We start from the raw sequence: 27926 nt of genomic DNA, 5'->3' as shown, positions 1-27926 counted from the left end.
AATCAGTCTTATCCAAACTTTAAGGTTATCATAGCTCATTTCGTTTCCTTCAGATATGTAATAAGAACATAAAACTCTTTGAAAAATGGGCGCATATCTTGCGTCAGTCTAGTTATGTATATCAACCATTATTGTTAGGTCAAGAAATATAATGTGTTTGTCAAGAAATAAATAGAAATGTATGTTAAGATCGCGTCTTCTAAATTATTAATCGACTCTCATCGTGTCGTATCTGATCTGCATTATTTATATGAGCATTTTAATAATAGTATCATTTAATAAAAATATCATAGAAAGAAAACTGGCTCAAATTCTTAGTTTTCAGCATCCATTCTGGGCAAAACGAAATGGTTAAAGATAATACTTAGTGATAAAAGGAAGTTTAAACTGAAGAGCCAGATGATTTCTCTCATTAATGTCTGATCTGAGGATAAAATCAAAACATTACTCAATGGAGATTCGGTTATATTTTGGGTTGCTTTGAATTTAGCAAGCTTAGAAAACAAAATTAGGAACTAAAAGTAAAGAATTATCACAAAATGTATCTCCAAGTAAACATGCTGGCATGGATATTTTAACATACCGATGGCGTTCAATTGTTTGCTTTATATATTCTGAAAGCGTTTTAATCTCAAAATGTTTGTATCATAATTTTAACTTTCATGTTCATCAGAAATGAAGCTTACGGAAAATATGTGTGAATAATTTTTACAATTTTTATACATTCAAAGAAGCCACTACAATTTCGTAAATGACTTGAAACCTGCCGTTTTGAGATTGTTAATAAAAATATACTTTAAAACATCTTACACGCTTAAAATTTATATCTATATGCTTAATATAAGGTTGGATTTAATTCATCTAAATTCATCATTCAAGCATCATTGGTGTTCATATTAGTGTGACCGAATAAACAATATTCCAATAATTATAAAACGGTGACTTTATCAAAAACTCAGTTTTTGACGATTCGTTCAGAATGTTGTTGAATCACTGAAATTCCTTGAGAATTGTTTTCAGTTACATACTGTTAATACACCAATAGATATGTTCATGCAACCTCTTTTGCTTATGTGAATAAAATTAAAACTAAGTGATCACAAACATTTGATGCAAAACTTACGAGCTTCTGAAACGAAGAAAAAGTGATATGATTCATTTAGGAGGTGCCTGTATTAATTTGTATTAGCTATAATGTTCCACTTTTTCTCAAAAATAATAACTTATGCACAGGTGCTGGACGTATACCGTAAACTTTGGCATTCTCGTCTCAATCATGAAACTGTCAAACTTTCTTTTGCGAAAAGGCTCTAAATCTCGAATATATCATATCTGTAATGTCAAAGTAAATAGGGCTTTCTCGGCTAAAGCGTTTGACAAATACATCTTAATATTTCCTATTCTATTGATAAGGATTTAGTAATGATATAGCTACCAAAAATTAAGCTTTGTAAAAGAAGCTTCCTGACTAAACTATATGAATAATAATTCCTGACTAAACTATATGAAAAATAAGGCATTCTTTATATGGGCTGTTGTTTTATAATGGATAACACAGGTGTTTGTCAATCCAAATATTCCGAGTTGAATTATTTGAATAATTTCAACTTCATCCCTGGATTCAGTAAGTGGATTATTCCCCCAAAAGGCCCAGCCTCTGAACTTTCTTGAATTTCTGTTCTTTTCGCAAGCTTTCCAAGGCCATTCAATCAAATTTTCAAACATCTACCTAAGGCCATTCATCATTTCCTCCCGTGCCGATAGCAAAAAAAGTGCACACAAAATGCAGACATCTTCCCCGGAGATTAAATCACAGAAGATATTGCAAAACATTTTATTAAGTGTATGGACGTCTCTTTGATTCCAGACTCGCTAAAATGCTTGCACCAATGTAATGTTACCTATTATTATTTTTCGTACAGTCCACGCTGCAATGAATTATAATGGGTACTGAAGTTACACTCTGTGATGTTCTCCATTTTTTGGATGCGTTCAAACTTTATTGCTATTCGTCTTTATCGATTGTACAAAATCCTAAGTTTATGACATATCTGAAAATGAAATTTTATTTATTGCTACTCATAGAGAGATGAGGTTTATTCATCTCTCTATGAGTAGCAATGCACAGTGTAAATTAAAATAATAGTAATAAAAGCCAAAAGAATAATACTGAAGTTCATTCTTTCCGCCATCTCTCAGAACTGGTATTAATTAAAATTTTTCGTCTTGGGTTTTTCAAGCGATAAAACTAAATTTAAAAAAATAATAAAAAAGGGAGATAAAAACTTATCCGAACAAATAACAATATTGCAAATCTAATTATTTTCAAATGAATTTCTATTCCAGATAACTTAGATGAAATACAGCTAAGTGAGATCAACTTCAGTTTAAATACAGATTTACAGAGTCTAAGACAGATTTTAAGGAACATAGATTTAAGCTTATCTAGAAATAGCTTCACGTAATTAATAGCAATGTAAAATTCGGCAAAAAAAGTTTAGACTGTAATATATTTTAAATAAAATTCGATATATTCAGAAAACGTTAAATGATACGGGGCCCGTCTTCTTCAGGAGCAATAGCAAAAGTAGTAATATCTGTTTTTGCTCCAAGCCAGTCTAACGTTTCTTCCTCTTAATTCCCATTTTACACTTTTGTCTACTTTTAATATATAACTAATAAGAATTGAAATAAAAGTACATGGGGTAAAATAGTATCGAAATAAATTAAGCTTTTCACGAGGTTTTTATTAAGAATTTTACTTTAAAAGGAATATAGTAGTGTGCTGTTTAAACACCTGAAGACAAAGAACTAATAACAGGGGAGAACATATACTTGGACTTAATAACTGTTTATGTTAAAGTGGAATGAATCTAAAGGATTTAATGTTATAGTTCCCCTTTTTGTTTAACAAAGAAAGCTTATACATTTAAAATAATCATGAGGTTAATTATTAATAATTAGCTTTTTCATTAACAATCTAGAATTAATTATTTCTTCTGAGTTTACAAAATAGGAAACATCGCTACCAAAAATTAATAAACAGGTTTTGTATGAAAGTATGAATTGGTATAAATACAAGCATTTTTATTACTCTTTTTAATCCCTTGAAACAGCAATTTGCTTATTACAAACTTTAATATTCTAAGTGATTTTGCATTGCATGAATTCTTAAATCTCAGTTACTTACTAATAATATTATCTTGAACGTTAGTAAGCATCTAGTCCGTATAAAAATGGATACAAAAAAGGGAAAAAATGTAAATAATAACTATTGTGTAAAGTAAAAAATTGTCCCTTGCATAGCTACCATAAAATGAAGTACATCGAGAGAATGCTTTATAATTAATCATGTACTTAACAGTTAGCAATTACAAATATGAACTCATACTGTTTTATTGCTCATGTTTTTGGAATACGTTAACTAAGATATATTTCCTTCCATAATGATTAGAAAATGTGCATTAATATTTTGATTGCCCACAAACTTTAACTGCAGAGTAAGAAAAACTAAGTAAGGCAAGAAACTTATGAGAATTATATATTAAAAGTAACTTAATTTATAAACGAAAAGGAACAACTATTCATTTAATAACAGAATTAATTTATAAAACTCTTAATTTCAAAATTATTCAATTTACTTTTAACTCAAATAAAGAAAATGCTTGAAAGCATTGAACACCGAATCTATAATTAGTTTTATTATGCTAAACATTTTTATTGAGGAATTTCTTATTTGCTCTGATATTTATGGCGCAAAAAATGTTCTTCTGTATTTGCCTTAAATTAGAATATATATAACTTAATTAAATATTCATAACTTAAAACTGTCTAGAAAAATAATTACGAAAAGTAATTTAAATTGGAATTTTTTATTAGCTTCTTAATAATAGCTGAATTAATTTCGTATTTTAATTTAACGTAAGTTCTTTACGTAATTAGTTTTTAGTTTTATAGCATTTGCGTAAATAAATATTAGATAATTAGAAATAAGGAGACCGTTGTACGAAAAAACAGAACTGTTCTTAAAATAGATTTAAATTTGTTTTTACTTTTATATTTATCACTTCATAAACACATAAGTAATGTAATTGATTTAGGCTTTGATTTCGCATCAACATTTAAGGAGCAGATTTGTTACAGATTGTAGAGTATTTGTTTAGCTGAAATACGCTATTAGTATGGAAACATGACTTTGTATTGATTTAGTTTTATGCGTTGGTTCACATTTCGTTCGAATATGTTGCTGTTGGGAAAAATATAAGTAGTTTGTCTTTCAAGTTTGATAAATTTCAGTTTTATATTTTTTAGTGTTACTGATTAACAAACAAAGCTATTTAAAAGCAACAGATGCAATTCTTAAGAATATTTTTTTACATTTCAGTCTAATAAGTGATTTAAATAAAAATGCATTTAATTCATGATATATCTAATTAAAACATTCCGTTTTTATATTAGTAGAATTACATTACATTATGTTTTCACTTTTCGAATATGCAGGGGGCATACAACGTTCTCGTGTTATTCTAAATAACTATTCATAATGTAATTTTATGTGTATCTTCATTGATAATCTTTACTGATAAACTATATTAAACTTTAGAAGAGCCTTTTAAACGGACATTAATATCTGAACCCTTTCAGACTTTTTTTAATTGTTATTCCTATATAACCGCATAAACAATAAGTGGTCATGTACCATTAAATGTGAATTTTCTGTCCATCGGTTAGTTTTTTTAATGAAAGTGCAATGATGATGACCATTTAAAGCCATTCTACATAAATAACTGCGTTTGTACTTTAATGCTTACAAAGATATGTCGACTGTTATTGAACCCGTTTTATTTTCACAAAAGGATTTTATTTTAAGTTTTCAAACTTTTGATAGAAAATAATACCGTTTTGCAAAACATTTTTCACCAGTTCTACACGTGTAAAAGTTGAAAGGAATAATACTCAGCTGATGCGGAAAGATAATGTGTAATTGGCACAATAAAAATATATTCATTTTTTGAATATGACTGAATGTTGTATAACTGTTTATGATATTAATTTTTGCATGGTTGTATCATTGATACAAACAAGTCTTTTAAGTGGGCAAGTATCTTTCTCTATTAGACATAGTAAACCCACTCAAGAAGCATGTGATTAACATTTTCATTGCCACGCTACCACAGCTTCATGAAGCCTTCGAAGCAAGTCTAGATCGCTTTAAATAACTCTTAAAATTGCCTTGTTCTGAAAATCTTTGAGTGAATTTAAAATCTGTTCAAATTTGATCCCCTTTTTTCTTCTGATAAAAATCTTAAAGAATACATTTTTCTCCATTTACTTTTGGCGAGATTTTCTCTGTCATCATGTGAAAAACAAATGTTTTAACAATCAATTTAAAGAAAGATTTTGTTCAGCGAATATATTTAATTTTATTCATGCAGTTTTCTAACAGCTGTTTTAAAAATTTGCTTACAGTGCAGCTTTTGACATCTTGTACGGAACTCCTTATTTGTGTTACAAAATTGCAAATAATTTGCTAAATATCGCATTGATATCTAATTTTATATAATACAAAAATGCTTCACGTAATTCTACTTCGAAATCTCCGGACTTACTAAAGTCCAGTTTGAAACATTTAGGAAAACTTAAATTTTAATTGAGCAAAATAAAAATTAAAGCTTTATGAAATGGTTGGCCCTTAAAAATTTGATATTCCAGATAATTAGCTAAATGTGTAGGGTTTTATGTTAAATAAACCCGTTACATGATTATTATCTTTATTTTCACTTCCGCTGTCTTTATCTCCAACCAAGGTGCGAACTATTTTCTCAAGTTCGAGAGAGAAACTTTGGGAGCTTTCCTAGATCTCAGTATTACTGAAATGCTTTATCGTCTCCAGCTTCGCTAGCCATATTACATCCTTAAAATTTTGAGGCCTTAGTCAACGCTTATTTAAACGCAAGTAACTTTATACTTGATATTTTAGTTTGCCTGAAAAATCTTTTCAACGATATCTCGCAAGTAGTGTCTTTTATATCGTTGAATAGCTTATGCAACCACCAGGCTAACCAGTAAATAAAAAGGCTTATTTTAAACTTTTATCTGGGTTTGTATTTACGGTATTTTAGACGTATCAAATTGGCATTTAGAGTAATATGGAACAGTACAATTGGCTGAAAATAGAACAGGCGATAAGTACATTTGGCGACTCGATTTGCTCGCTCCTTATTCATTTTTTTATATGCGAGAGTGCATGATGAATATTCCACTTCCTTCCGATGGGCGCTTTCGAGATGTAACTAAAAAAATGTCTGGCTGGCAATCGAAAGATCTGGACATCATATAGGCCGATCCTTCTAGTTTCCTGCCGTCCAAAAATCCTTATTTTTTAGCTAAAGGGAAAATGTTAATTCTTGAATAGTATATAAATGTACATTCAAGGCAAACGAAGGTACGAAAGGTTGCAAGAACTCTCACAGTTTCACTTATTTCTCTACTAACTGTATTATAGTTATATGATAAAAGCCGTTGAGACATTTTAAATGATAACTAAATTTGCACACTCTTAAAGGGGAGCAAAGGATGTCAGAATTTAAATAAAAACTAGTTAGCTTATTTATTTGCTAAAAGTACTTAAAGTTTCAATTTCCAGGTTCCTTTAGAATTAATATCACGTATTTAGCAGACGTTATGAGTAGTAGCCAAGACGCTCAAAGACTTCGCTTGATCTCTTTCGAATATATAAATACCTCATCTAATAAGAATACATACAATGAAATACAAACATACGTATTCCTTTGGTTGGACATCCATACTTATTAAACCCTTCTTGCATATAAATTTTAAGTAACAGTTTTGAATCATTTGCAATTTAGACAGTAAAAGATTCTTCTTATAAAAAGTGCGTTACTCACGTTCCTTCGACTCAAAATGTATTTTTCTTTCCTCCGAGAACTTGTATCATTAAAATTTATAATAACTTACAAAACTTCTTAAACCCTAAAATAATGATTTTTAACATTAATTTCGCAGTAAACTGTCCTTCATCAGATATAAGTAAACGAATGAATATCCTCTTAGAGAATTTCGCCAGGTATGCTTAATGAGAATCATTGATGTTAATAATCTTTCATACTGACTTAAATCATTAAAGGAAGAAAGAGATTTTCGAGTCTCGCGTTTTCACTAGTTTTAGTATTGCCGAAGCTAAGAAGAAAAGGAAATCTGCGGCGTTGATTAAAATTATCTTTCATGCAGAATTAATTAGGTTTTGGAAACATGAATAATCATTTGAATAATTTATCATCAAAGGCATATTCTTTATTTTATCATGTATAATGAATTCCTTTCAAAGATTAGAGCTGTTACAATTCAGCAAATAATATATTTCATGCCAAAGAAAATTTTACATCCTTGTTGGTCATTATTACATTTCTATCGAAGCCTTATTAATGTACCCCTGTATGTGTAATGTGTATCCCATGTACAGGATATACTCAATAAGCTGTATATAATATACTCAATACACAGGCTGTATATAACATATTCAATACGCAATGCAAATTCATTGTGTACCTATACACAATGTGTATCTAAACGTGTATGTGTATTTAATAAAGTATGTGTAATTACTCACCCATGTATATGTTTTTATCTATCTACCTCTGCATATGTAATGTGTTTCCAATGTAGGTGACCTCATTTATTTAAGTCAAATCTTCAATTATTATTCAATGCGTACCCAATGTGTGTGTACCTATATATCCATACATATGTATTTATTTATCTACCCCAGTATGTGTAATGTGTATCTAATAGATGACTATGCATATCTAAGTCAACTCTTTATAATAATTTCATGTGTAACGTTTATCAATGCGCAACGTGTGTACTAACTTACTAACCTAGGCTATATATAATACACTCAATGCGCAATGCATATTCAATGTGTATCGAACGTATGTGTACGCACTTATTTATGCAAATGTATACTCCTGTATGTATATCTAATATAGGTAATCTTATTTATCCAAGTCAAACCATTATAGCCTTCATTATATGTTTCTAAGTATGCGTGTTTACTCAATCATGTTTATGAATTAATTTAATTACCCCAGTTAGTGTAACGTCTGGATGTACTATATATTTAATACATAATGCGTCTCCAACATGCATTTAATGTACCATATTTATTTATCCATGTATCAGTATTTCTTTACTTATCTATGCATGTGTAATGTTAGTGTAATCCAAGTTATAGGTGATTTTATATATCCAAGACAAATCACTATGATGATAACATTTTGCGACGAGTACTGTATTCTCTACTATGTGCTAATGTATCTTGAACTGCATAATGTTATATATTTACCCTGTATTATATTAAGTAGCTATTGCATATATATGTAATGTATATAATCAGTGTTGTATCACGCATATCCCAATATTCAGTGTTCATATTTTTATGTATATTTTAAACGTACTTCAAGGTATATTTTAAGCAAGTCATATATTGTCAAAGTATTATTCAATGTAACAATATATGTAACTATAATTTGTGCGGGTAATTATAATTTTTATCAAGGTCACCGTAGGAAATCTTGTGATATGTATCTTGAACGATGTATAAGACACTATATTCATAAATGTAATCAATGCATACTAAATCGGCGAGGCACCAGTGTGCGCCCCCCTTTTGACATCTGGGACTGTTCTAGTTAATGGTGGACGTGGTGCTGTACTGATGCCCATTCTTGCCAGGAATGCCCATTCTTTCTTCAGCTACTTGAAATGCTACTTTCTTCAGCTACTTGAAAAAGCATTGTTATAGAACATAATCTCTTTACACAGTGATTCGAGGTCTATGAGATAAGGTCGAAAATAAGGAATCAAGGGAAAGAAAGCTAGACCATCTTTCCAGGAACTAGACATGTCATTTACTCGGACATTCCTGTACCCATCGGTCACACGATGGTACCATAATTCCAACGCTCGCATTCCTCGCTTTTCACCCATCCTTTAATATTCTGAGTATTTGCTGCCGAAGGTTTCTGAGTATTTACTGCCGAAGGTTGCTGAGTATTTACTGAAACTATAAGAAAAACCTGTGAGTTAAAATCTCGTCCTGAAGAACAACAACCAGCGGTGAACTTCAAAAACAGACTTCAGTTTTTCCCCCTCCAACTTAAGCTCGTAGGCCACACGCAAACAACAGTCGAAAAGAAGTACGGAAAGAGAAACGTACGACCTTATCACAAGCTAGACAACCCCGAGTACTCCTGTATGCAACTGGTAGAGGCACAGTGCCCACGTCACCCGTCACTTGTACTTGCCTTACTAATGTACGAGCATCAGTTTCGATAGAATTTTGAAAAATGTAAACTGATGCCTTACTAATTACAAGCGCACAAACAGTATGGGATGTGTGATTCTTTACACGTCCAGATTCAAGGCACACTTTTATAGGAATTCAAATTGTATTTAATTTTAACTACGTAATATTTAATGCAAATTCTAAGTAGAATATAATGCATTTTAAACTTCTGGTTGTTTGCTTGTGACAAATACTTTACTTTATTTATGAAATTGAAGCATTTAGTTTTATTTTATCAGTTTAATATATTTATTTTTACTCAGAATAAAGTTAGCAGATGAAATAAGTCAGCAAATAGCTTTTATAGATAGTGTTAATACGTTTCTTTAAATAATATAAACATATTTTTATAAATAATTAAAGTATCGTTTTAATAAAATAAAACTCCTTCCAAATGCCATTTTTTTTTTCAAATTTTTGTCTTGTGCTGTCATATTCATATATAATAGTCATAAAAGTACTATTATACATACTATACTCAAGTCATAAAAGTTGCATACTATTGTATACTATACAACATATTTGTCTAACACGGAAGCATAATGTTAGAACAATGTATTTTTTTATATCTTCAGATTCGAAGGAAATCAAAGACGTAGTGGTACTTCGGCATATTCGAAGCAAGAACAGTACACATTTGAACTCTTGGTGAGGGATAGTCAACAAGCTGACGGGGGAACGTACTACTGCGTCGCAAGAAATGACTATGGGGAGCACAGAGCTGAGATCACTCTGGATGTTTTAGGTGATCATTCTTTGACATTAATTATATTTCAAAATCAATTAATTTAATTAAAACATATTCTTGTAAGTTTTGCTTCGGTTTTGCTATAGTAACATTAGCAAAAGTTATATAACACTCTAGCTAACACGCTATTTTTATCTTAATTCTTTTCTGTACGGTTTATTTCTTCCGTCTGTCTTCATCAGAATGTAAATTAATTTTAGTTTAAATTTCATTAATTTTAGTTTAAATTAATTTTAGTTTTAGTTCAGTAAGCAGTTTTTTTTTTCTTTTGAAAGGTTATATATTCATACCTCTTAAAATAATAAAACTAACGAACCCTTTGAAATAACAAAATTTTTTTAAATGCTAAAATAATGAGGAAACGACCTCAAAAATAAGGCTTTGAATGAAAATCATTTTATGGCATTTATTCAAAGTTTGAAATTTAATAACTGTTAATCTTAACGCATGTTTTCAAACTTTTCTTAATATTTGGAAAACGTCATCTTTCCTGAGTTGTCTGGCTCGTTCTAAATTATTCTGGCGACATCGTTTTTATCTTTAAATTCTGTTTGTAGGAATTTGCGAAAAACGCCAGAAATCAGTAGAAGTCAAACAAGCAGATTAAAACGTAGGATGAGAAACTTTTATTTTCAAATTTCCAGTGTGCAAGATTATGTTAGACGTGAATGTTGTGAACAGCAGAATTACCTTGTAAAGGAATTCGTCCGCTGTGTCATAAGATTAAATATATTGAAAAAGATATATATTAGAAAAATAAATTGGGAATACAGGGAAATAAATTGACTTTTATAAATCCAGGGAAATAGATTGACGTTTGAACATCTTCACATGCAATGAAACATTTTTCAACTAAACTGACGTAAATAATAAAAAACAACCCATCAAAACAAATAATACTGTAAGACATTTTGAAAGAGGTGGAAAAATTTCTTCCCTCAATTCCCGCCTTTTCGATAAATCGTTCCCAACATTTCTGGCAATATCTTTATCAGTCATTCCATTTCGATTCCCATTCTTCGCGTGACAGCAAACAGACGAGTGGACAAGAGACGATGCTTTATCCATCCGGGTAAACACGACATTCTTCCTCCCTCCTATCCAATAATAAGATTCCTTTCTATTTTTCGCTCTAGAGCCGTCCTCATCGCCGAGGGGAGTGAGGATCACGGAAATCACGAGCCGTTCCACCCGTGTCTCCTGGCAGCCCCCTCTGCCCAGAAACAGTCCTGTCCTGAAATATCACGTCCGGTACTGGAAGAATGGAGGTAACTATGATGTTTTTCCATTTTCCTGTGTCTTTCCATCCATAGTTCTTTTGCTTTTGGGATCGGGATATTGAAAGACATACTTTCATGTTGTTCTTTCTGATAACGGAAGAGACCAAACTTGATGTGGATTGCACATGAAGTTCATCCGCGCTAAAAGTCAACGGTATTAATGTATGTTCGTCACACGTGAGAGAAAATTTCCAGATGCTACTAAAGAAATAAATCTAGCTTTCAGAGAAAGTTCTCAGAAGGTTTTAGGGAAATAATCTTCTTCTTTTAGACTATATCTGGATATATTCTCAAACTATTCGCGATCATCAGATTTAAAATTAAAATTTCATTATTCTTTACCACTGTGCGTGTTTAATATTGATTAAAATCAAACTTTTATACAAGGATGCCTTTTGGATATTGTAAATACTTGCCCAGACAATTCAAAGGCGTCTTCTCTAAATTTACACTTTTCTTTCAACAGATTTTAATTCATAAATTTGCAATTAATAAGGATTTCTTTAAAGACTGAGGGAAATATTTAGGTAAAAAATAAGAATATATCCTTGTGCAACTTCTACAGCTGTGAGTTCCATTATCTTATATAATAGTTACTTTATTTTGCTAGCCTGTTCTATCCCTTCCGATTTCTCTCGCGTTTTCCTAATTAATAAATTAATTAGGTTGAACGAGAATGTATTTAAACTGTTGAAGAGAAAAGTTTAGCCAAAGCGTGATTTCGCTATTGTAAGCCAACGTTGCTATTTTTTTCCAGCCGTTAACCTTAAATATCGGCTGCGCATTCTTGCTGACGAATTATTATCCTGCCGGCGTAGGTCTAAGTTATCCTGTTAGACTAAATTGAATTGTACTACTCGTATCTTTAAATTTAGTATTACGTATCTTTTATGTTCTCATCGCAAGTGGTTGGCGTTTATAAGCACTTAAGTTTTTGCAGTCTGTAAATTATATTGTGTTCAATAAAAGGGTATTTTACACACTTCTCCTGGTTCTGTTTATCTTCAATTCTGTGCGAGAACTCGAAAGGATTCACTCTTAAGTAAGTCTAAGTATATTTTATGATAGCGAAAAGAACTAGTCTTACACAACTTGTGTATTGATGGATAGTTGTTTACTCTGTTATTGCACTGAAAGTGAAAACATAAAATGAATGCAATTATTAGCATTAATGTCTTTATGTAATACATAATAGAATTTTACTTTACAATTAATGAATATACTTTTATTGTGCGTATATAAAAGCAAACAGATTATTTTGTGCTTATATAAAAGTGACTTCTTCAGAGTAAACATAAAACTGGCATTTAAATGACTTATCACTTTAATTATTTATTCAGAAGGCAAGGAAATGAAATTGGAAGAAATCTAATACAGAAGAAATGTAACAAAATTTTGAAAGTCTGTAAAACACCTAATGAGATGTAAAGAGCTAAAATCCCCTGTAAGGCATTTACAGAAAATAATCTAGTGTATTTCTAGAGAATAATATAGAAACCTCTTATGTTAGAAAAGGCGAGGGGGTGTGCCGTGCTTATTTTTGTAGTCTCTATACTATTTATATATGCAATGTAAATTAATGAAAGTAACCGAATGATTTGCTCCAGATATCTTCACCTGTAAAACCTGTTACTGCTTGGAGTTGTAAAAAAGGCTTGAAATTTTTATTTAATTTTTTTCTCTTCAGACATGTTTAATCACAAAATTTATACAAAATGTTAACAAACAGTAATACTCATTCAGTATCAGAAAACATCGTAAAATAACAATATGTTTAATTTATTTATTCTTTATTTCTAATCTGTTGATGGCAACGATTTGTAAAGTAATTTAAAATGGAATCCTAAGTTTTAAAACTTTATTTTGGAATGCAGATAAAATGCTAATTTTTTACGCTTAAAATTGTGAATTTTAAGCTTGAATTAATACAGTTCAGATGATATTATAAGCCTTATTATTATAATCTAATTTTATGATTTGAATTCTGTGAACTGTTTTAATGTTACCTTTTAAGGCGTTAGCCGTGAAATCAGCATCTTGGTATTATACTTCAGAAAGGCGAAAAGGAAAAATGACAAAGGAAAAAAGAAAGGCGTAGAGAAAAAGATTATAGTATGGCTGTGTGGCTGCAACTAGGAGTATTCTAAAAGTAATAATTAAAATATTCAAAAGGAAAATTCGAGTAAAAGGAAACATTCGAAAAAATGCCAACAAAGTCGAGAATGACTCGGATTTTTTTCCAATCTTCTGTGGTCGGAAAAGGTGGTATTCCAATGAGACAAACCGCTAAACCTACATAACAATTATTATTGGAGTGTGGACAGTTATTCACAAGGACACGTAACCAGATATCAAATGAGCTGCTCCTTTAACGCCTAATGTGGTATTTGTAAGAACGGCTTAGTGGGATTTGTAGACTACGAGGACTGGATAGAGATACTTCCATGTTTTCACAAAAACTTTACCAAAACGTTTAGATGATATTCATCCTTCCACATTATTTTCCTTGGGGTTTCAACATGACGGTACCCCAGAGGACCAAATACGGCAACTCATGCTTTCTGGAAGTTGAGTTAGAAGAACAGGTTATTGGCTATGGTAGCACTGTTGAATGGCCTCCACGATCATTGCAATCTCCAGTGGCTTTTTTTCAGTCTGTTTACCTAAAAGATCAAGTACTATGTACGACATCATATGCTGATCTCCTGAGTCTGCAACATCTGAGAATATCAGTGATAGCTGGAGTGATATAACCATTTCCGTCTGCTGAATGTGTATTCAGAGCTATTTTATCGAATACAAGTATGTACTGTGCCCAAAGATAACTTCTTTGAGCATACTCGAAATAAACTTGAAATAATGTGAACCATTTTCTGACGCAATGTGAATTTTGTGAAGAATCCTTGAAGCAATGGTGGTTTCATTAGTTGTCATCAAGCTGTAATGGCACAATGCATGCTGCTTATCTGTTATGTTCTTTTTGGGCTCATGTATGCATCTTCACTCTTCAGATGTTGCAACAAAATATCGTACATTGGTTTCAGATTATTTACCGTATTTTCAATTATTTATCGTATCAGTATTCTCAATATATCTATTCAAACTAAATCAATAATGCTTTACAAATTTACAACTGATTTCGTTTCGTAGCACTTATAATTCTTTAGATTCAACTGCTAATTATGGTTTTCATCTGTAAGGATGTGTAAACGGGTCTTATTTTGTAGGTCACTATCGTTTCATTGTAATCAGACATTATATTTAAAGCTGCAGCTAATTCATCAATTATTTAGACAGAGACAAACTTTGCTATTCACCTCATATATGTATATGTTACGGTGAAACACCGAAATCTGGAAAATGTCGACTTTCACCGGTGAATATCAACATTCACATAGTCTCTTGGTGTATGTCCGAAATATTTTCCAAATACTCTTATTTCTGACTTACACCGGTCAATGTCGACATTCACCATATACTAATGGTGAATGTTAAATATATAACAATATTAAATTTTCTTCTCCGTCATTCAGTCGCGAATAAACGCACTTAATTATACAGTACGTTCTAAATGAGAAAATAAAATAACAGTAATAAAAAAACTTACTAAATTATGTGATTCAAATCTTATTTATTGCAACAACTTAAACTATTATGGCACTTTATGACCTCTCTTTTCGACTTTCACCAGAGCATATCTGGATTGTCGACATACATCGGTGAGGGTCCGAATATACAAGAACGTAGTAAAATATTCGGTCTTTCACCGACGTATTTGGTGAATGTTGATATTCTCCGGTGAAAGTCGACATTCTCCAATTTCGGAATTTTACGGTAACATATACATCTGAGTGAACGAGCGTGTGTGTATGTGTGAATTACGGTGTCCGCCGATAACATCGCAGCAAAAACATCGCGGACGAAAACGTCGCGGAGAAAACAACGCAAGGCGAAAACGTCGTGCTACAAAACATCGTGAGAGAAAACATCGCAAAGAGAAAACATCGCAGTTCTAAAACATCGCGGTACAAAATATCGTCGTCGAAAATAAAGCAGTTTAAAAACATCGTCGTCGAAAATATCGTGGTAAAAAATAAAGTATCTACAAATCATCGCATGACGATAACATCGCAGATATGCTTTTTTCAGGTTTTAATAATTGTAAATGGATATTCCCATAATGATTTGTGAGCGCAAGATGTAAAGAAGGATAATTTTTACTTTCACATTTTTTTATTAACTAATAAATTTTTGCTGAAAAAGTAAGAAGGAAACTTAAGCATAGAAAACTAAATGCAACTTATAGATTATACTTTTCATAAAAATTTACCAGTGAAAACTTTACAAAAAATGATTTATTAATGGCCTTTGTTAGTTAACTATGTCGGTTTAAAATTCTATTAAGTGCTATAAGTTGTATTAATTTTCTATGCTTAAGTTTCTTTTTTATTTTCTCAGCAAAAATTTATTGATTAATAAAAAATATGAAAGTAAAAATTATCCTTCTTTCCATCTGGTGCTCACAAATTATTACGGGAATATCTATGTATAGTTATTAAAGCCTGAAAAAAGCATGTTTGCGATGTTATCGTCATGCGATAATTTGTAGATACTTTATTTTTTACCACGATATTTTCGACGACGATGTTTTTAAACTGTGAAGTTTTTGAACCACTTTATTTTCGACGACGATGTTTTGTACCACGATGTTTTAGAACTGCGATGCTTTCTCTTTGCGATGTTTTCTCCCACGATGTTTTGTAGCACGACGTTTTCGCCTTGCGTTGTTTTCTCCGCGACGTTTTCGTCTGCGATGTTTTTGCCGCGATGTTTTCGGCTGTAACCGTGAATTACTGAATGCGTATGTGAACGAAGATAATCCATCAGATTCGCCGTAAGCTATGCAAATAATTAAATTATAACTGTAAAAGGAAGCGTTAACTGTTCCTAATTGCTATAATTTTTCTTGCTTTTCTCTTATTACATATTTTTCTGTCATAGCTTTTAGTCCCTAGTTAATACATTCTTTTGGCATACATTTTAATAACTTTAAAGTCACAATATTCTGAAGTAGCTTACTTAATTAACACATTTTCAAGTTGCAGGCTATTTTGGATTTACTCTATCCTTTTCTCTTTTATTTTACCTCCTCTAAGTTCAAAATCTTTTGAGGATTTAGAAAGCAGTTGACAATTAGGGCACAAGGGTTCCTTCTATCTTGTCAGATCGACAAGCATCCGCTTCGGCTCTCAATGGAATTCGCGCGCCAGCCAATGCTTCGAAAGCTCTAACACAACAGCATTAGCATCTGAAAGGAGAAATTTGATGATGTGCAAATACCTGGAGCTGACACTTCCTATATCTAAGAGAGAAGGAAGGGAGAAATGCCGGTGGGGTGCTCTTACTTGTCGAAAGGATCGCATCAGTGATGCGTACTTGAGCTTTCCTTTACTGCCTTCTGAACTTCCGGAGCTTCCAGAAGGAATCTTTTCGACAAACTTTTTTTTCCTGATAAAAGGAAAAAGAAAATGAAAAACAATTAGAGAACTGGAAATCTTAGCTGTGTGCTTCACTGATTCAGTGTTCGTTGACAGTGTTAATGTTATGAGATTCTTTCCGAATTTGGATATGTGTGTTCAACACCACAATCGGCTGTTGAAACTCAAATAAGTTGGTAACTTTATGTAATGAATTTCTGTAGAAAGATAACAGGCATGTCCAGAAGTACTTTTAATTCAGTTTATTTTGAGACATCTAATCACATTTAAGAAAATAGGTTTCTTATTTTGAGGCTTTGTAACTTTCATTCAAGCCAATAAAATTTAAATGTTTGTCAAATTACAATTAAATGCGTATGTTAGAAATGTTTTTCTCATATTAAACATTGTTGACCTTTAAATCTTACTACCTTTAACTGTAAAAGTCTTAATCTCATTTGTTATATGTAGCAAATACTGCAAGTGAGTTCTCATCCTTTTGACTAATGCGTACCATTTGAACAAAAATTAAAAACCTTTAGTACCACTATTACAAAATACTACTACCACCACCACTCTTATACTACTATCACCACAACAAAGCTCAGACAGCATAAATTTACTAGTGTCAGAGAAAAACCTCAATCAGGATGTTGGGGTTTTAATTTTTGAATTTAATAGTTAAAAATGCTTTGCATCGTACCACCTATTTTTCCCTTGCGTACCACCGGTTGAGAACCGTTGATCTGGATCAATTTTCTGTCCAAATGTGAAAAGTATAATAGAATCCTAATAATCCAAGGTTAAAATATTAGGAAATACAAATATTTGGATTCTAAATATTCGGAACTCTTATTATCCGAATTGCTTTGTAAGGTATTTTCTTCATACTTACCACATTTCTTCGTGGTCTAACCACCTATTTTTCCCTTGCGTACCACCGGTTGAGAACCGTTGATCTGGATCAATTTTCTGTCCAAATGTGAAAAGTATAATAGAATCCTAATAATCCAAGGCTAAAATATTAGGAAATACAAATATTTGGATTCTAAATATTCGGAACTCTTATTATCCGAATTGCTTTGTAAGGTATTTTCTTCATACTTACCACATTTCTTCGTGGTCTAACCACCTATTTTTCCCTTGCGTACCACCGGTTGAGAACCGTTGATCTGGATCAATTTTCTATCCAAATGTGAAAAGTATAATAGAATCCTAATAATCCAAGGCTAAAATATTAGGAAATACAAATATTTGGATTCTAAATATTCGGAACTCTTATTATCCGAATTGCTTTGTAAGGTATTTTCTTCATACTTACCACATTTCTTCGTGGTCTAATTAGAACGCACATCCGGCTAACAGTCGGAAGGTCCGGAGTTCGAACCTCAGCGAAAGCGTTGCACAGTTTTCACGTCTTCTTTTCCGAAATAACATGTTTAATGACTTATACAGTGTATTCTTCTTCCTATTTCAAGAAAGATAAAACTTGCTCGTTTGCTTGCGCCTTTTAAATTGCTCAATTTATTTAAATAGCATGAAAGGAAAGTACATGCAATTTAAATAAATCGGTTGGCATAGATGTAGCTGATATGTAGAATAACTCGTGATATTTATATTGACTCACAATGTTTAATTTTAACTCAGTAGAGGTTTGTTATGCATTTCATGCAAAATCATCACAATTATTACTATTATTTGTTTAATTTTAGGCAACATAAAGTAAACTAAAACTCGTAGGATATTTTTATATTCGACGTGAATAAAACTTAACTTAATGGGTTCTGTGTCTAGGAAAAAAGAAATATAATTTTATTGTTTGACAAGGAAAAGATGGGTTTTATATACCGTTTTGCAAAAATAATAATAATTCACTTTTAATTGTTTTTTGTTGAAATAAAATATTATAAGAACAAAATTACCTGTTTTATGTTATAACAAATTCATATTTGGACACTAGTAAACAGATAGCCTAACAACGAATTTTTCGAATATCTTCGAAGTGTGTCTGCAGACCGCCCAAATATTTGCGCTGACTAGTGCCTGATTGCTAAACGCCTTGAAACGCCTGGTGTCCGAGTCTGTTCCTGACGGCTGAATTAGCTAGCTGCATGAGGTTTTTGTGATTTTTCTTACTTTTGATGTACAATTGGCAAAGTTTCATTCAAATTTCCTCTACGAAGCCACCCTTCGTAGGTGGACATCCTAATATGCTTTTTTGTAATCAAATAATCCCGTCTAATTTCATTCATTCTTCATATATGGATAGGTATAAATTACTTAATTATCATAAAGACCAGTTAAAATTATTTGCCTAAAGGAAGAGATATTTTCAAACTCGTTTGTATTTATTCCATGTAGAAAACATTGTTAATATGAGACATATGTTATTTGTATCTGACCAAGGTGTTAGGTTATAAGGTATTTCTCCCGCCTTCTTGACATGCCTTCGTCGTGTGGTGGTCTGGACGGTGGGCGCGTATTCCAGAGGTCCGCGGTTCGATTCCCGGCGAAGGCGCTTTCTCATTTTTTCACTTCTCTTGCTTCCAAAAAATACCTAATGTCTCTAAAAGGTGTTTGTTATTCGATAGGGAAATTCGCATATCATGCAGGACGGTTGTGCTAATATCAGTTATGCACAGATTCTGGTTTTTAATATAAAATTTATATTACATCTACACACGGTGTTTCCAAAATATTGCATTATTAATTTTCTCTTAGATAGATAATCATAAACCCATAACTCTTTAAGAATTGAAACAAACACGCCAGGTTTTCGAAGTGTGATAATCTGATTAAGTCATTTTATGACCAAAATGTATAGAATTTTAATCTTTAGAATGGTTTTCTATAAATAAAAGTCCGAGCAGTGTTTTATCTAACCAGCAAAATATCTTTAAAAAAATATCAGAGCTGTAATATGCACATTTGACAGGGAAAATTAAATTATTAAAATTTGTGATATAAATCAATTGTATACGGGGAAAAGAATAGAAAAAAAGGTTTCATGGGTTTCGAATTTTAACGCTTCCTTTAAGGGGCTTTTAAACATTTACGTGAACGTTTAACATTAACGGTCAAGAAATTTTCCTTCGAAAATTTTCAGAAATCCTTCGGAACAGGAAATTCAAAAATTGTCCTTACCGTAATAGAACTCTGAATTTCCAGACTATCACCTAGGTTTGAATCTTTTATTAATTTTTCACAATAACATTTATATTTTTGAGGAATGAACGTCTTTTATATAATAGCCTTATCCTAACCTTTTTTTCATACTTTGTTTAGGTTTGCATTTATTTACACCATGAAGGCACCCTGCAATGAAGGAGAAAATTCCTTACAAACTATTTTGCTTATGTGTCTAGAGAAATGTTTGCCTTAGGAAGAGTTACATTTGTTTGTCTAATTCACTGTAAGAAATAGGTTTCTCATTGATGCTTGTTTTCATACCAGGCCTGTGTGCAAATCTCTAAGTACGAAAATTAGCCTACTTTATTTGATTCATATCTTGAAGGATATATTTATCATAGAGCTACTACAATCGTTCAAGCGATATTAATTTGGCAATTCTTTTTTTAAATCCATGTATATCAACAATACAGTTTAAATTATTTGCGACAACTGCTTATTTTATTAATCAAGGTTATGACTTTATTACCATCACGTGTGGGAGAATTACACATTATGCAAAGTTAATTTCTCTAAAAACAAATGTTCAAATTTAATCAAACAGAGCTAGCACTTCTTGCAAATGGGTCGGGAAAAATAATACAGATAAGTAAGTGAAATTAAATATCTTTAATTCAGTGTATAACGAGCGTCAAAGGACTAAGAAAAGTGTCTCTTTATAACCCTTTACTGTATCCCTAATGAATTAAATTTGCGTGCGGAGGCTAAGAAATTAAGATCATTATGGCATACTTTGCTCATTACCGCGGTGTCTCTGCTACTGTGCTCATTATAAACAATGTGTGTACTTATTTTTATGATGCGAGAAATGATCTTTAACTTCAATTGCAATCATTAGCGAACAAAAATATATTGTTTTTTCCTTCAAATTAATTTTAATTAACAAATTTATCAGATCTGTTAAATGCCTTTCCTACATAGCGGGCTAGTTGAATCCTGAAATCCTAGCATAAAAGATTAATTTCAAGTTACTTTAATTTCCTTTCGTAAATTCAAAATTTTACTACAGTTTAGGATTACGATAATTATATTTGCATGAGCACGCATATATGCAAATCGATGAAATAATTTCAAAGCTGATGACGAAATTTCACAAACTGATATTTTTTCATCAAAACCTGATTCTTCGTTAATACGAGTAAAGATTTTTTACCTTCATCAATAACTGCATAATAGAAAACTAATTCATATTTATACGCATTACAACTATTTAGCTGTTTTAATTAATGTGCTTTAATAACTGTTTAATAAGGCTAAGGCTCTGAGAAAGGTATGAAATATTGATTTTAAAAACTGCCACAGGAAATAAAAGTTCAGAACTTTCTTTAGACAAACAATAATTAAGTGGTAAGCTGAGTGATTCTGAACGTGCGTGGGTACCATCGACGCAACAAATAGTTTCTCGCAATATCGGATCTGATACGAGTGTCTAAATCAACTATAATACTGTTGTAAGATGTAAAAGTCTGAGATATTAAAAGGCAGGATGACAATGTCCAAATGAGGTTATATAAATTTAATGGTCGCAATCGTCGAACCCTAAAGATGATACTGAAGCAAAGAAGTGCACGTGATGATAATCCTTCACAAGTTTCAAATAGATTCTGGCATCGTTGTTACTTCGAAGACTCTTCTTAAGAAGCTGAGAGATGCAAGTTTTCGTTAGCCCGAATTTTGAATTTCGAATTTGTTTTATTATCTATTTCATGTTTTGTAAAACTTTAACGAATTTTTGATTAACAATCTCAACGATTTCAAAGCGAGCAGTGGCAAAACTGTACGGAAAGTCTCCAGCGCGCGAGACTGTCTGTCGGAAATTCAAAAATATGATTTTTTTAAATATTTTGTGATAGTGCTGTTGAATTGAATTTTATGGGGTTTAAGTGCGAAGAACATGATATTTAATAAATAAATAAAACACGCTAATCGTTAAAAGCCCTTTGGGAGTAATATAAAATCTAAAAGGCCTTCAGACTTTTTTTGCAAGAATTTCCATATCTAGACGTCAAACAAGAAGTAGCATGTATTGAAAAAGCAAAAAACGGGTAAATTATAAAAATACATTTATTTACTGAAATGAAATATTTTACTTATCCTAAACAAACATTTCCCTAAAAGATTAAGACATTCAAAGCAAATAAAAAGACCCGAAGATTTCCTAGGGCTAAATGGGAAATATTTATTAATTCTCAAACTGAAGAAACAGAAAATCTAATCCCCACAAATGCTGAAAATGCATTTTAAATTTCAGCAGCTTGCACTGTCCAGATATTGTTGTCGTTTGCCAAATACGCTTAATTCGAAGCGAATACAACCTGGTTCAATACCTTTTATTTTGCTTTCTTTTGCGTGGTTGATGATTTATTTTTCAATGGGAAACTTAGTTCGGAGCTTCGGGGTAAATTGGAAAAGGCCAGTTTCCTCTTACTAACTTCATTTTGTGACTACGAAGTTTTTTGAGGAACATTTCTTTTAAATCGGGGTTCAGTCTACAGTTTTCTGTTAACTGGTGAATTGAATCGTTAGAAGCAGAATTATTTACCATGGAAACGTATAAATGAGAAAGCATTTATACTTGACAACTTATGTCAATTAGTTAAAGCACTTGTACGGTTTTGAAAACTACAATTGTCATTGAAAAATAATAGTATGTAGTATGTACTTTTAGCTTTTCTTAGGATGCTATAATATGTACACTTGAGCAAAATAATAATAATAATAATAATAATAATAAATGGGACAGTTCTATATCTCCTATTCTACTGGACGAATTGACGAAATTCAAATTGCGTTTTTCATGTCCCGAAAGCGCGACTATATGTTACTAGCAAAGTATGAAACTGCGGCATTCTATAGAATGCCTAGGCATTGTATATAATGCCGGACGATTTTAGGCAAAGTATGAAACAGAAAAATTATTACATACTTTCCCTAGGCATTATATATAATAACTAGACATTCTATAGAATAACAAATGCTCTTTAGACAAAGTATGAAAAAAAAGGTTATGATAAAGCTATTATATAAAAGACGTTCATTCCTCAAAAATATAAATGTTATTGTGAAAAATTAATAAAAGATTGCCATTAAAAAACTGTTATCCGAAATATATATAAAAAATAGTGGGATTATACAACATATTAAATTTGTACTTTCTATCTGAGACTGAGAATCAGTAAGATCTACCTGACAACGGAAATTAAAATCAGAAACAATCATAAGTTTCACTGCCATGCCCTTTTTAATACCTTTTTCATTTTTCCTGGCAGGGCACAAAGGTGGTTGTACAGTTCAATATCTTGTAACGTTTTTGTATTTGGTTGAAAGTTCTTTCAACACCTGTCACGTCGTTCGTATGCAGTACTCAAATGAGTTTTCATGAAGTACGGGAAATAATTCGACGTCCGTGACGTAATACTGTATAGTACTGATGCTTTCTTTAACAGGATACATGAATGTACTTTTATTTTCCACAAAAATCACATCCTAGCAAATCAGCAGACAGTATTCCCGTGGTTTTTTAGAAGTCATTTTGGCGTGTTTACATCATTAACTAACTTCTGGTAAGTAGTTTCGGTTCTTCCGGAAATGTATTTCATAATTTGCCCGTTTGCCACGTGGCATTCTATAGAATGCCTGGGATATGTGTTAAATAGGAATCGTTTCATACATTGCCGACAGGTTTTGGGTATTATATACAATGCCTAGGCATTCTATAGAATGCCGGAATATATATATATATGGCATTCATATATAGCATTATATAAAGCATTTTGTCACAAAGCAGATTAAATTGTAAAAATATTTGTGGTAACACAAACTTTCTGGTTAATAGTTCCCAAAGCAGCTATATTATGTAGTCAGCTGCAAAATGTTGGATGTAATTGCTTTTAAAATGAATAAAATATCCCAATTCTTGCAACAGTCACATATTCAAAGATCTTAAGGGTTTTAAGGTATATGAGTCCCCTTAAGGAATCTCCGTTCTTTAACATTGATAACTCTTTAGGTGCGTTTATATTGCGTTGTGTTTAATATTCTTAGCAGTATGAGGTAGAAGCTACTGATTGTGCTCTGTCATACTGAGAAGAGCTGTGTGAGTACTTTTGTAGAAGTTCTAGAAATAGAAATTGTTCTTTTGGGAAAATAAATTTTATCAAGCTATCGTTGGTTCTGTTTGCATTCAATCCATTGCGAACCCGTACGCACGAAACAATATATTAATCTTTCAACATTCTGTATATATGAAGCTTTTAAATTTATTATACACAGTCATTTTAAAGTAGGTAAATTTTGAATAGTTGGAGATCCATGCCGCTTTTACATTATTTTACTACCAGCCTAAAATTCAGTATAGTTCTGTCATATATATGGATAAGTGAATCTCCAATCAAAGTAGAGTGGTGTATATATTTATGTGATTATAAATCGGAACTTTGTATTTAATTAATCTTTTATAAATACAGAGAAGATAGTTGGAGTTAGTTCGTCTCGAAATAGTAACTAAATAATTTGTTAAATGATTAAATTTTTAGGACAGTTACTATTCTCGTTTATGTCTTTGCAGCTCTTCGTGTCAATTCTATTGATGGACTTCCAGTTACTTTATTGATGTAATAAGTTGATTGTACAAATTTGGATAATAAGATAGTCAACATATGCACTAGAAACAAAACACAAAATTGCGTTTGAGTATAAAGTCTTATCCTATTTTCAGAAGCTTTTACTCGTAATACTCGTTCTGTGCGAAATATGAAGATTAAAAAGAAACATTTTAGTCAATTGTAATGAAATCAGTTAGATCACAGATTTAAACTTAGGTTCCGTATTGAATGTATACTTCTTGCATTAAAACATTCTACAAATGTTTTGCAAGCTTTTAAAATAAAGGTACTGGTGATTAATTAAATTCTTTTGAAAGTTTCATGAATGAAGTACTAACGAGTAAACATAGCTTCATTCAGTTTTCAGTGATGAGTAACTTTATCTTTCTCAAATTAAAAATTTAGAAATTATAGCATCGAAGTATTTATGGCTATTGTTTATAACAATTTAAAGCTAGCAAAGCCATTTCTGAAAACATCTAACCCGCAATTTGCACTTTTCCGTGTTAATTAAACTGCGATTCTTGTATTGGCTTTCCTGTACACATCCAGACATTAAAATTTTTTATTAGCTTTTTATTTCACAAAGAATAAGATAATTAACTTCTTAATATCACCATTAATTGATGCGCAGTTTTAAAGATGCTGTTTTGCTACTTTACGTTCGACAAACATTTACAAAATTTAGCCAAGCAAATTCATTGCTTGATAAAGGAACAGTTTTTAAAGAACATACTATTACATGAAAGTACACTGCATTTTTTCTTTTATTCATTCACATCAAATTTTAATATAGAATATATAATTTTATAATAGAAGATATTATTTATATAAAATATATAATTTTAACATTAGCAAAATTAAAAATAAATTCAAATTATGTAAATTAAAATTTTTATACACTGTAACAAAATCAATTTAAAACCAGTACTAATTCAAACATTATTCTTATGCCTTAATTCCAAAATTTTAAAACTTCATTTACAAAAAGAGAAAATAAATTAAAACCATGTTGTAAATAAAACAATAATGCTTCTTGCAATTAAATTCTGAAATGGAGCAATTTAAAATAAAATCTTTTGGAAAATGAAAAAACTAACTCTTCGTTTACTTTTATTACTTACATTTGTAATAATTGCAAATCTTGCAACAATTAAGAATATTAAAGCATGACATAAAAACATTATATTTCCTACACATTTATAAATTTTTAGTATATGATTGTATTGTTAAAAACTAGAATATTTAGCTTAAGACTTACTTTATTCTGAAAATGTTTAAGTAAAAGAATTTCCCAAATAAAATTTTAGTCAATAATTACGCTTTAAAATATTGAATTTATCAAGACTTCCCTTCAGCTTGTTCTGCAGTTTCCTTTCGAACAGAAAATATTTCATTTTGAATGTAAGATTAACATTTCCACAGATGCACTACGGAAGCTTGTACAGAAAAAGAACAGAAGCTTGTACAGAAGGGTATAAAAAACACACTGAAATACAAGCTTAGAATTAAAACTGGTTGCTATGGCAATCGCAATTATTAATATTCAAACTTCTTTAAAAATACCTACATTGACGCAAATTTATTTCTCGTAAAAGTTAACTACCGAATGAAATTAAAATAAATATTTTTAATAGTATCATAGTAATTATCCTTTCTAAAAACTGATTTTCTAAAACTTGCTGTTGTTAACAGTTCTTTATTTCCGAATGGTCTAAACAGTTAAAAAAATGGTACAATTAATATATTTATGCTAAAAGTATTATTGTCTGATATTAATTATCTATTTTCTTCATGCAGGAATTGCTGGTAAGCAATTGCACCAAGTGGTTCTTGGTGGCAGCGAAACATCAACGTACCTAGAAGGTTTACACCCTGGAACTTCGTACTCCGTACAAGTACTTGCAGAGAATGGCGTCGGTCTCAGCGAACCATCTCAGCTCAGGCACGTGCAGACAAAGGAGGAAGGTTAGTGACCTCTGTGCAAAGGTTAACAACCAGTCTAGCTGATTTTTAACTTAGGAAAATAAAAATAAAATATATTCTCTAAATATTGTATCTTTCCCAATCATTATTAATTAATAGTATACTTGATGAAGGTAACGTGCGTTTTCATAGTCAAGGTGTTTGAAAGTTTTTAGGAGACAAATAGTGGCATTACAATTTCATTTGTTTACTTATTTTGTATTAACCCAGAAGGGCTAATAATTTCGTTTTGGCATTTTGCTTTGATTCACTCTTCAAACTGTTGCCACTAAATATTAGAGCTCTGTATTATATTTAAAGGAATTAAATAATGTAGTATCAGCATAAATGTATATATGTTTTTCGCACTGTGATAAAACAGCCATAAGTAGAGCCACCAAATTTTGAATAACGTAAATCTTCATCGAATGTGGGCCTCTGGAAGTCCTAATTTAGAATTTGTTTTATTATCGATTTCATATTTTATAACACTTTAAGGAATTTTTGATTAACAAACTCAACGAATTCGCGAGAAATGGAATTACTGCAATATTGCCAGCGAGAAATGGCAATATTGCACGGGGGAAAAAATTATTTTTATCTCCAGCGCGCGAGAATCTGTATTGGAAATTCTAAAGATAAGTTAATTTTAAAATTGTTTTGCGTTATTGCTGTTGAATTGAATTTTATGTGGCCAAAGTGGAAGTGCGAAAAACATGATATTTAATAATAAAAAGTAACACACAAAACGTTGGAAAAACGTCCCTATGGGCGTGATGTAAATTCTTAAAGCTTTCAGTTTCTTTTTTTTTTTTTTTTCCTGATTGAATTGCTTTTAATTTTCAAATTTTTTGTTTCAGTGCAAATTTTATTCATTCTAACATGGTTCCATAAAGGTTAAAAGTGGATCTGATTTCCTAAGTTTTGCTTAAAGGGGAAAAGGAAGTGCCTTTAACCGCATTAATTTTATATAAATTTCGTAGATAGTTACCAAGAATTAATCAGAAATGTAATTTTTTAAAACAAAAGTAAGCTTAATTTTCATCAGAAATCATAAGAAGAATGCATAATTTTCATAAGAAAAAATCTGCTTTATTGTACTCTTTAAATTTAGCTTTTAGCTTCCATTATATAACGTAAAGTTCATAATATAAAAATGATAATTTAAGTAAAAATAAAGGCTGAATACTGGAAAATGAAAACTGGAACAAATAAGGAATGCAATAAAAATTAACACTGAAACTGATAGTTTCTTGTGACTTCCTTAACGTGATTAAAATATTAAAGTGAGTTTTA

At 31.1% G+C, this 27926-nt stretch overlaps 1 protein-coding gene across 1 annotated transcript in view; it reads left to right on the top strand.

The window, feature by feature from the left end:
* Nucleotides 1–27926, top strand: part of LOC118192736 (cell adhesion molecule Dscam1-like) — a 329595-nt gene that overhangs the window by 237550 nt on the left and 64119 nt on the right. The window contains exons 6-8 of the mRNA XM_085812762.1: nucleotides 9943–10112; nucleotides 11252–11383; nucleotides 26466–26633. Of these exons, the coding sequence (XP_085668888.1) occupies nucleotides 9943–10112; nucleotides 11252–11383; nucleotides 26466–26633 (470 nt within the window). The remainder of the gene's footprint in view (nucleotides 1–9942; nucleotides 10113–11251; nucleotides 11384–26465; nucleotides 26634–27926) is intronic.

Source organism: Stegodyphus dumicola, chromosome 3 (genome assembly GCF_044657685.1).
Source record: "Stegodyphus dumicola isolate Sdum_Otavi_A_Nest chromosome 3, ASM4465768v1".
In the NCBI taxonomy this organism is placed as follows: domain Eukaryota; kingdom Metazoa; phylum Arthropoda; class Arachnida; order Araneae; family Eresidae; genus Stegodyphus; species Stegodyphus dumicola.
Note: the sequence above shows the minus strand (reverse complement) of the source record. Positions and strands in the feature narration are given on the sequence as shown.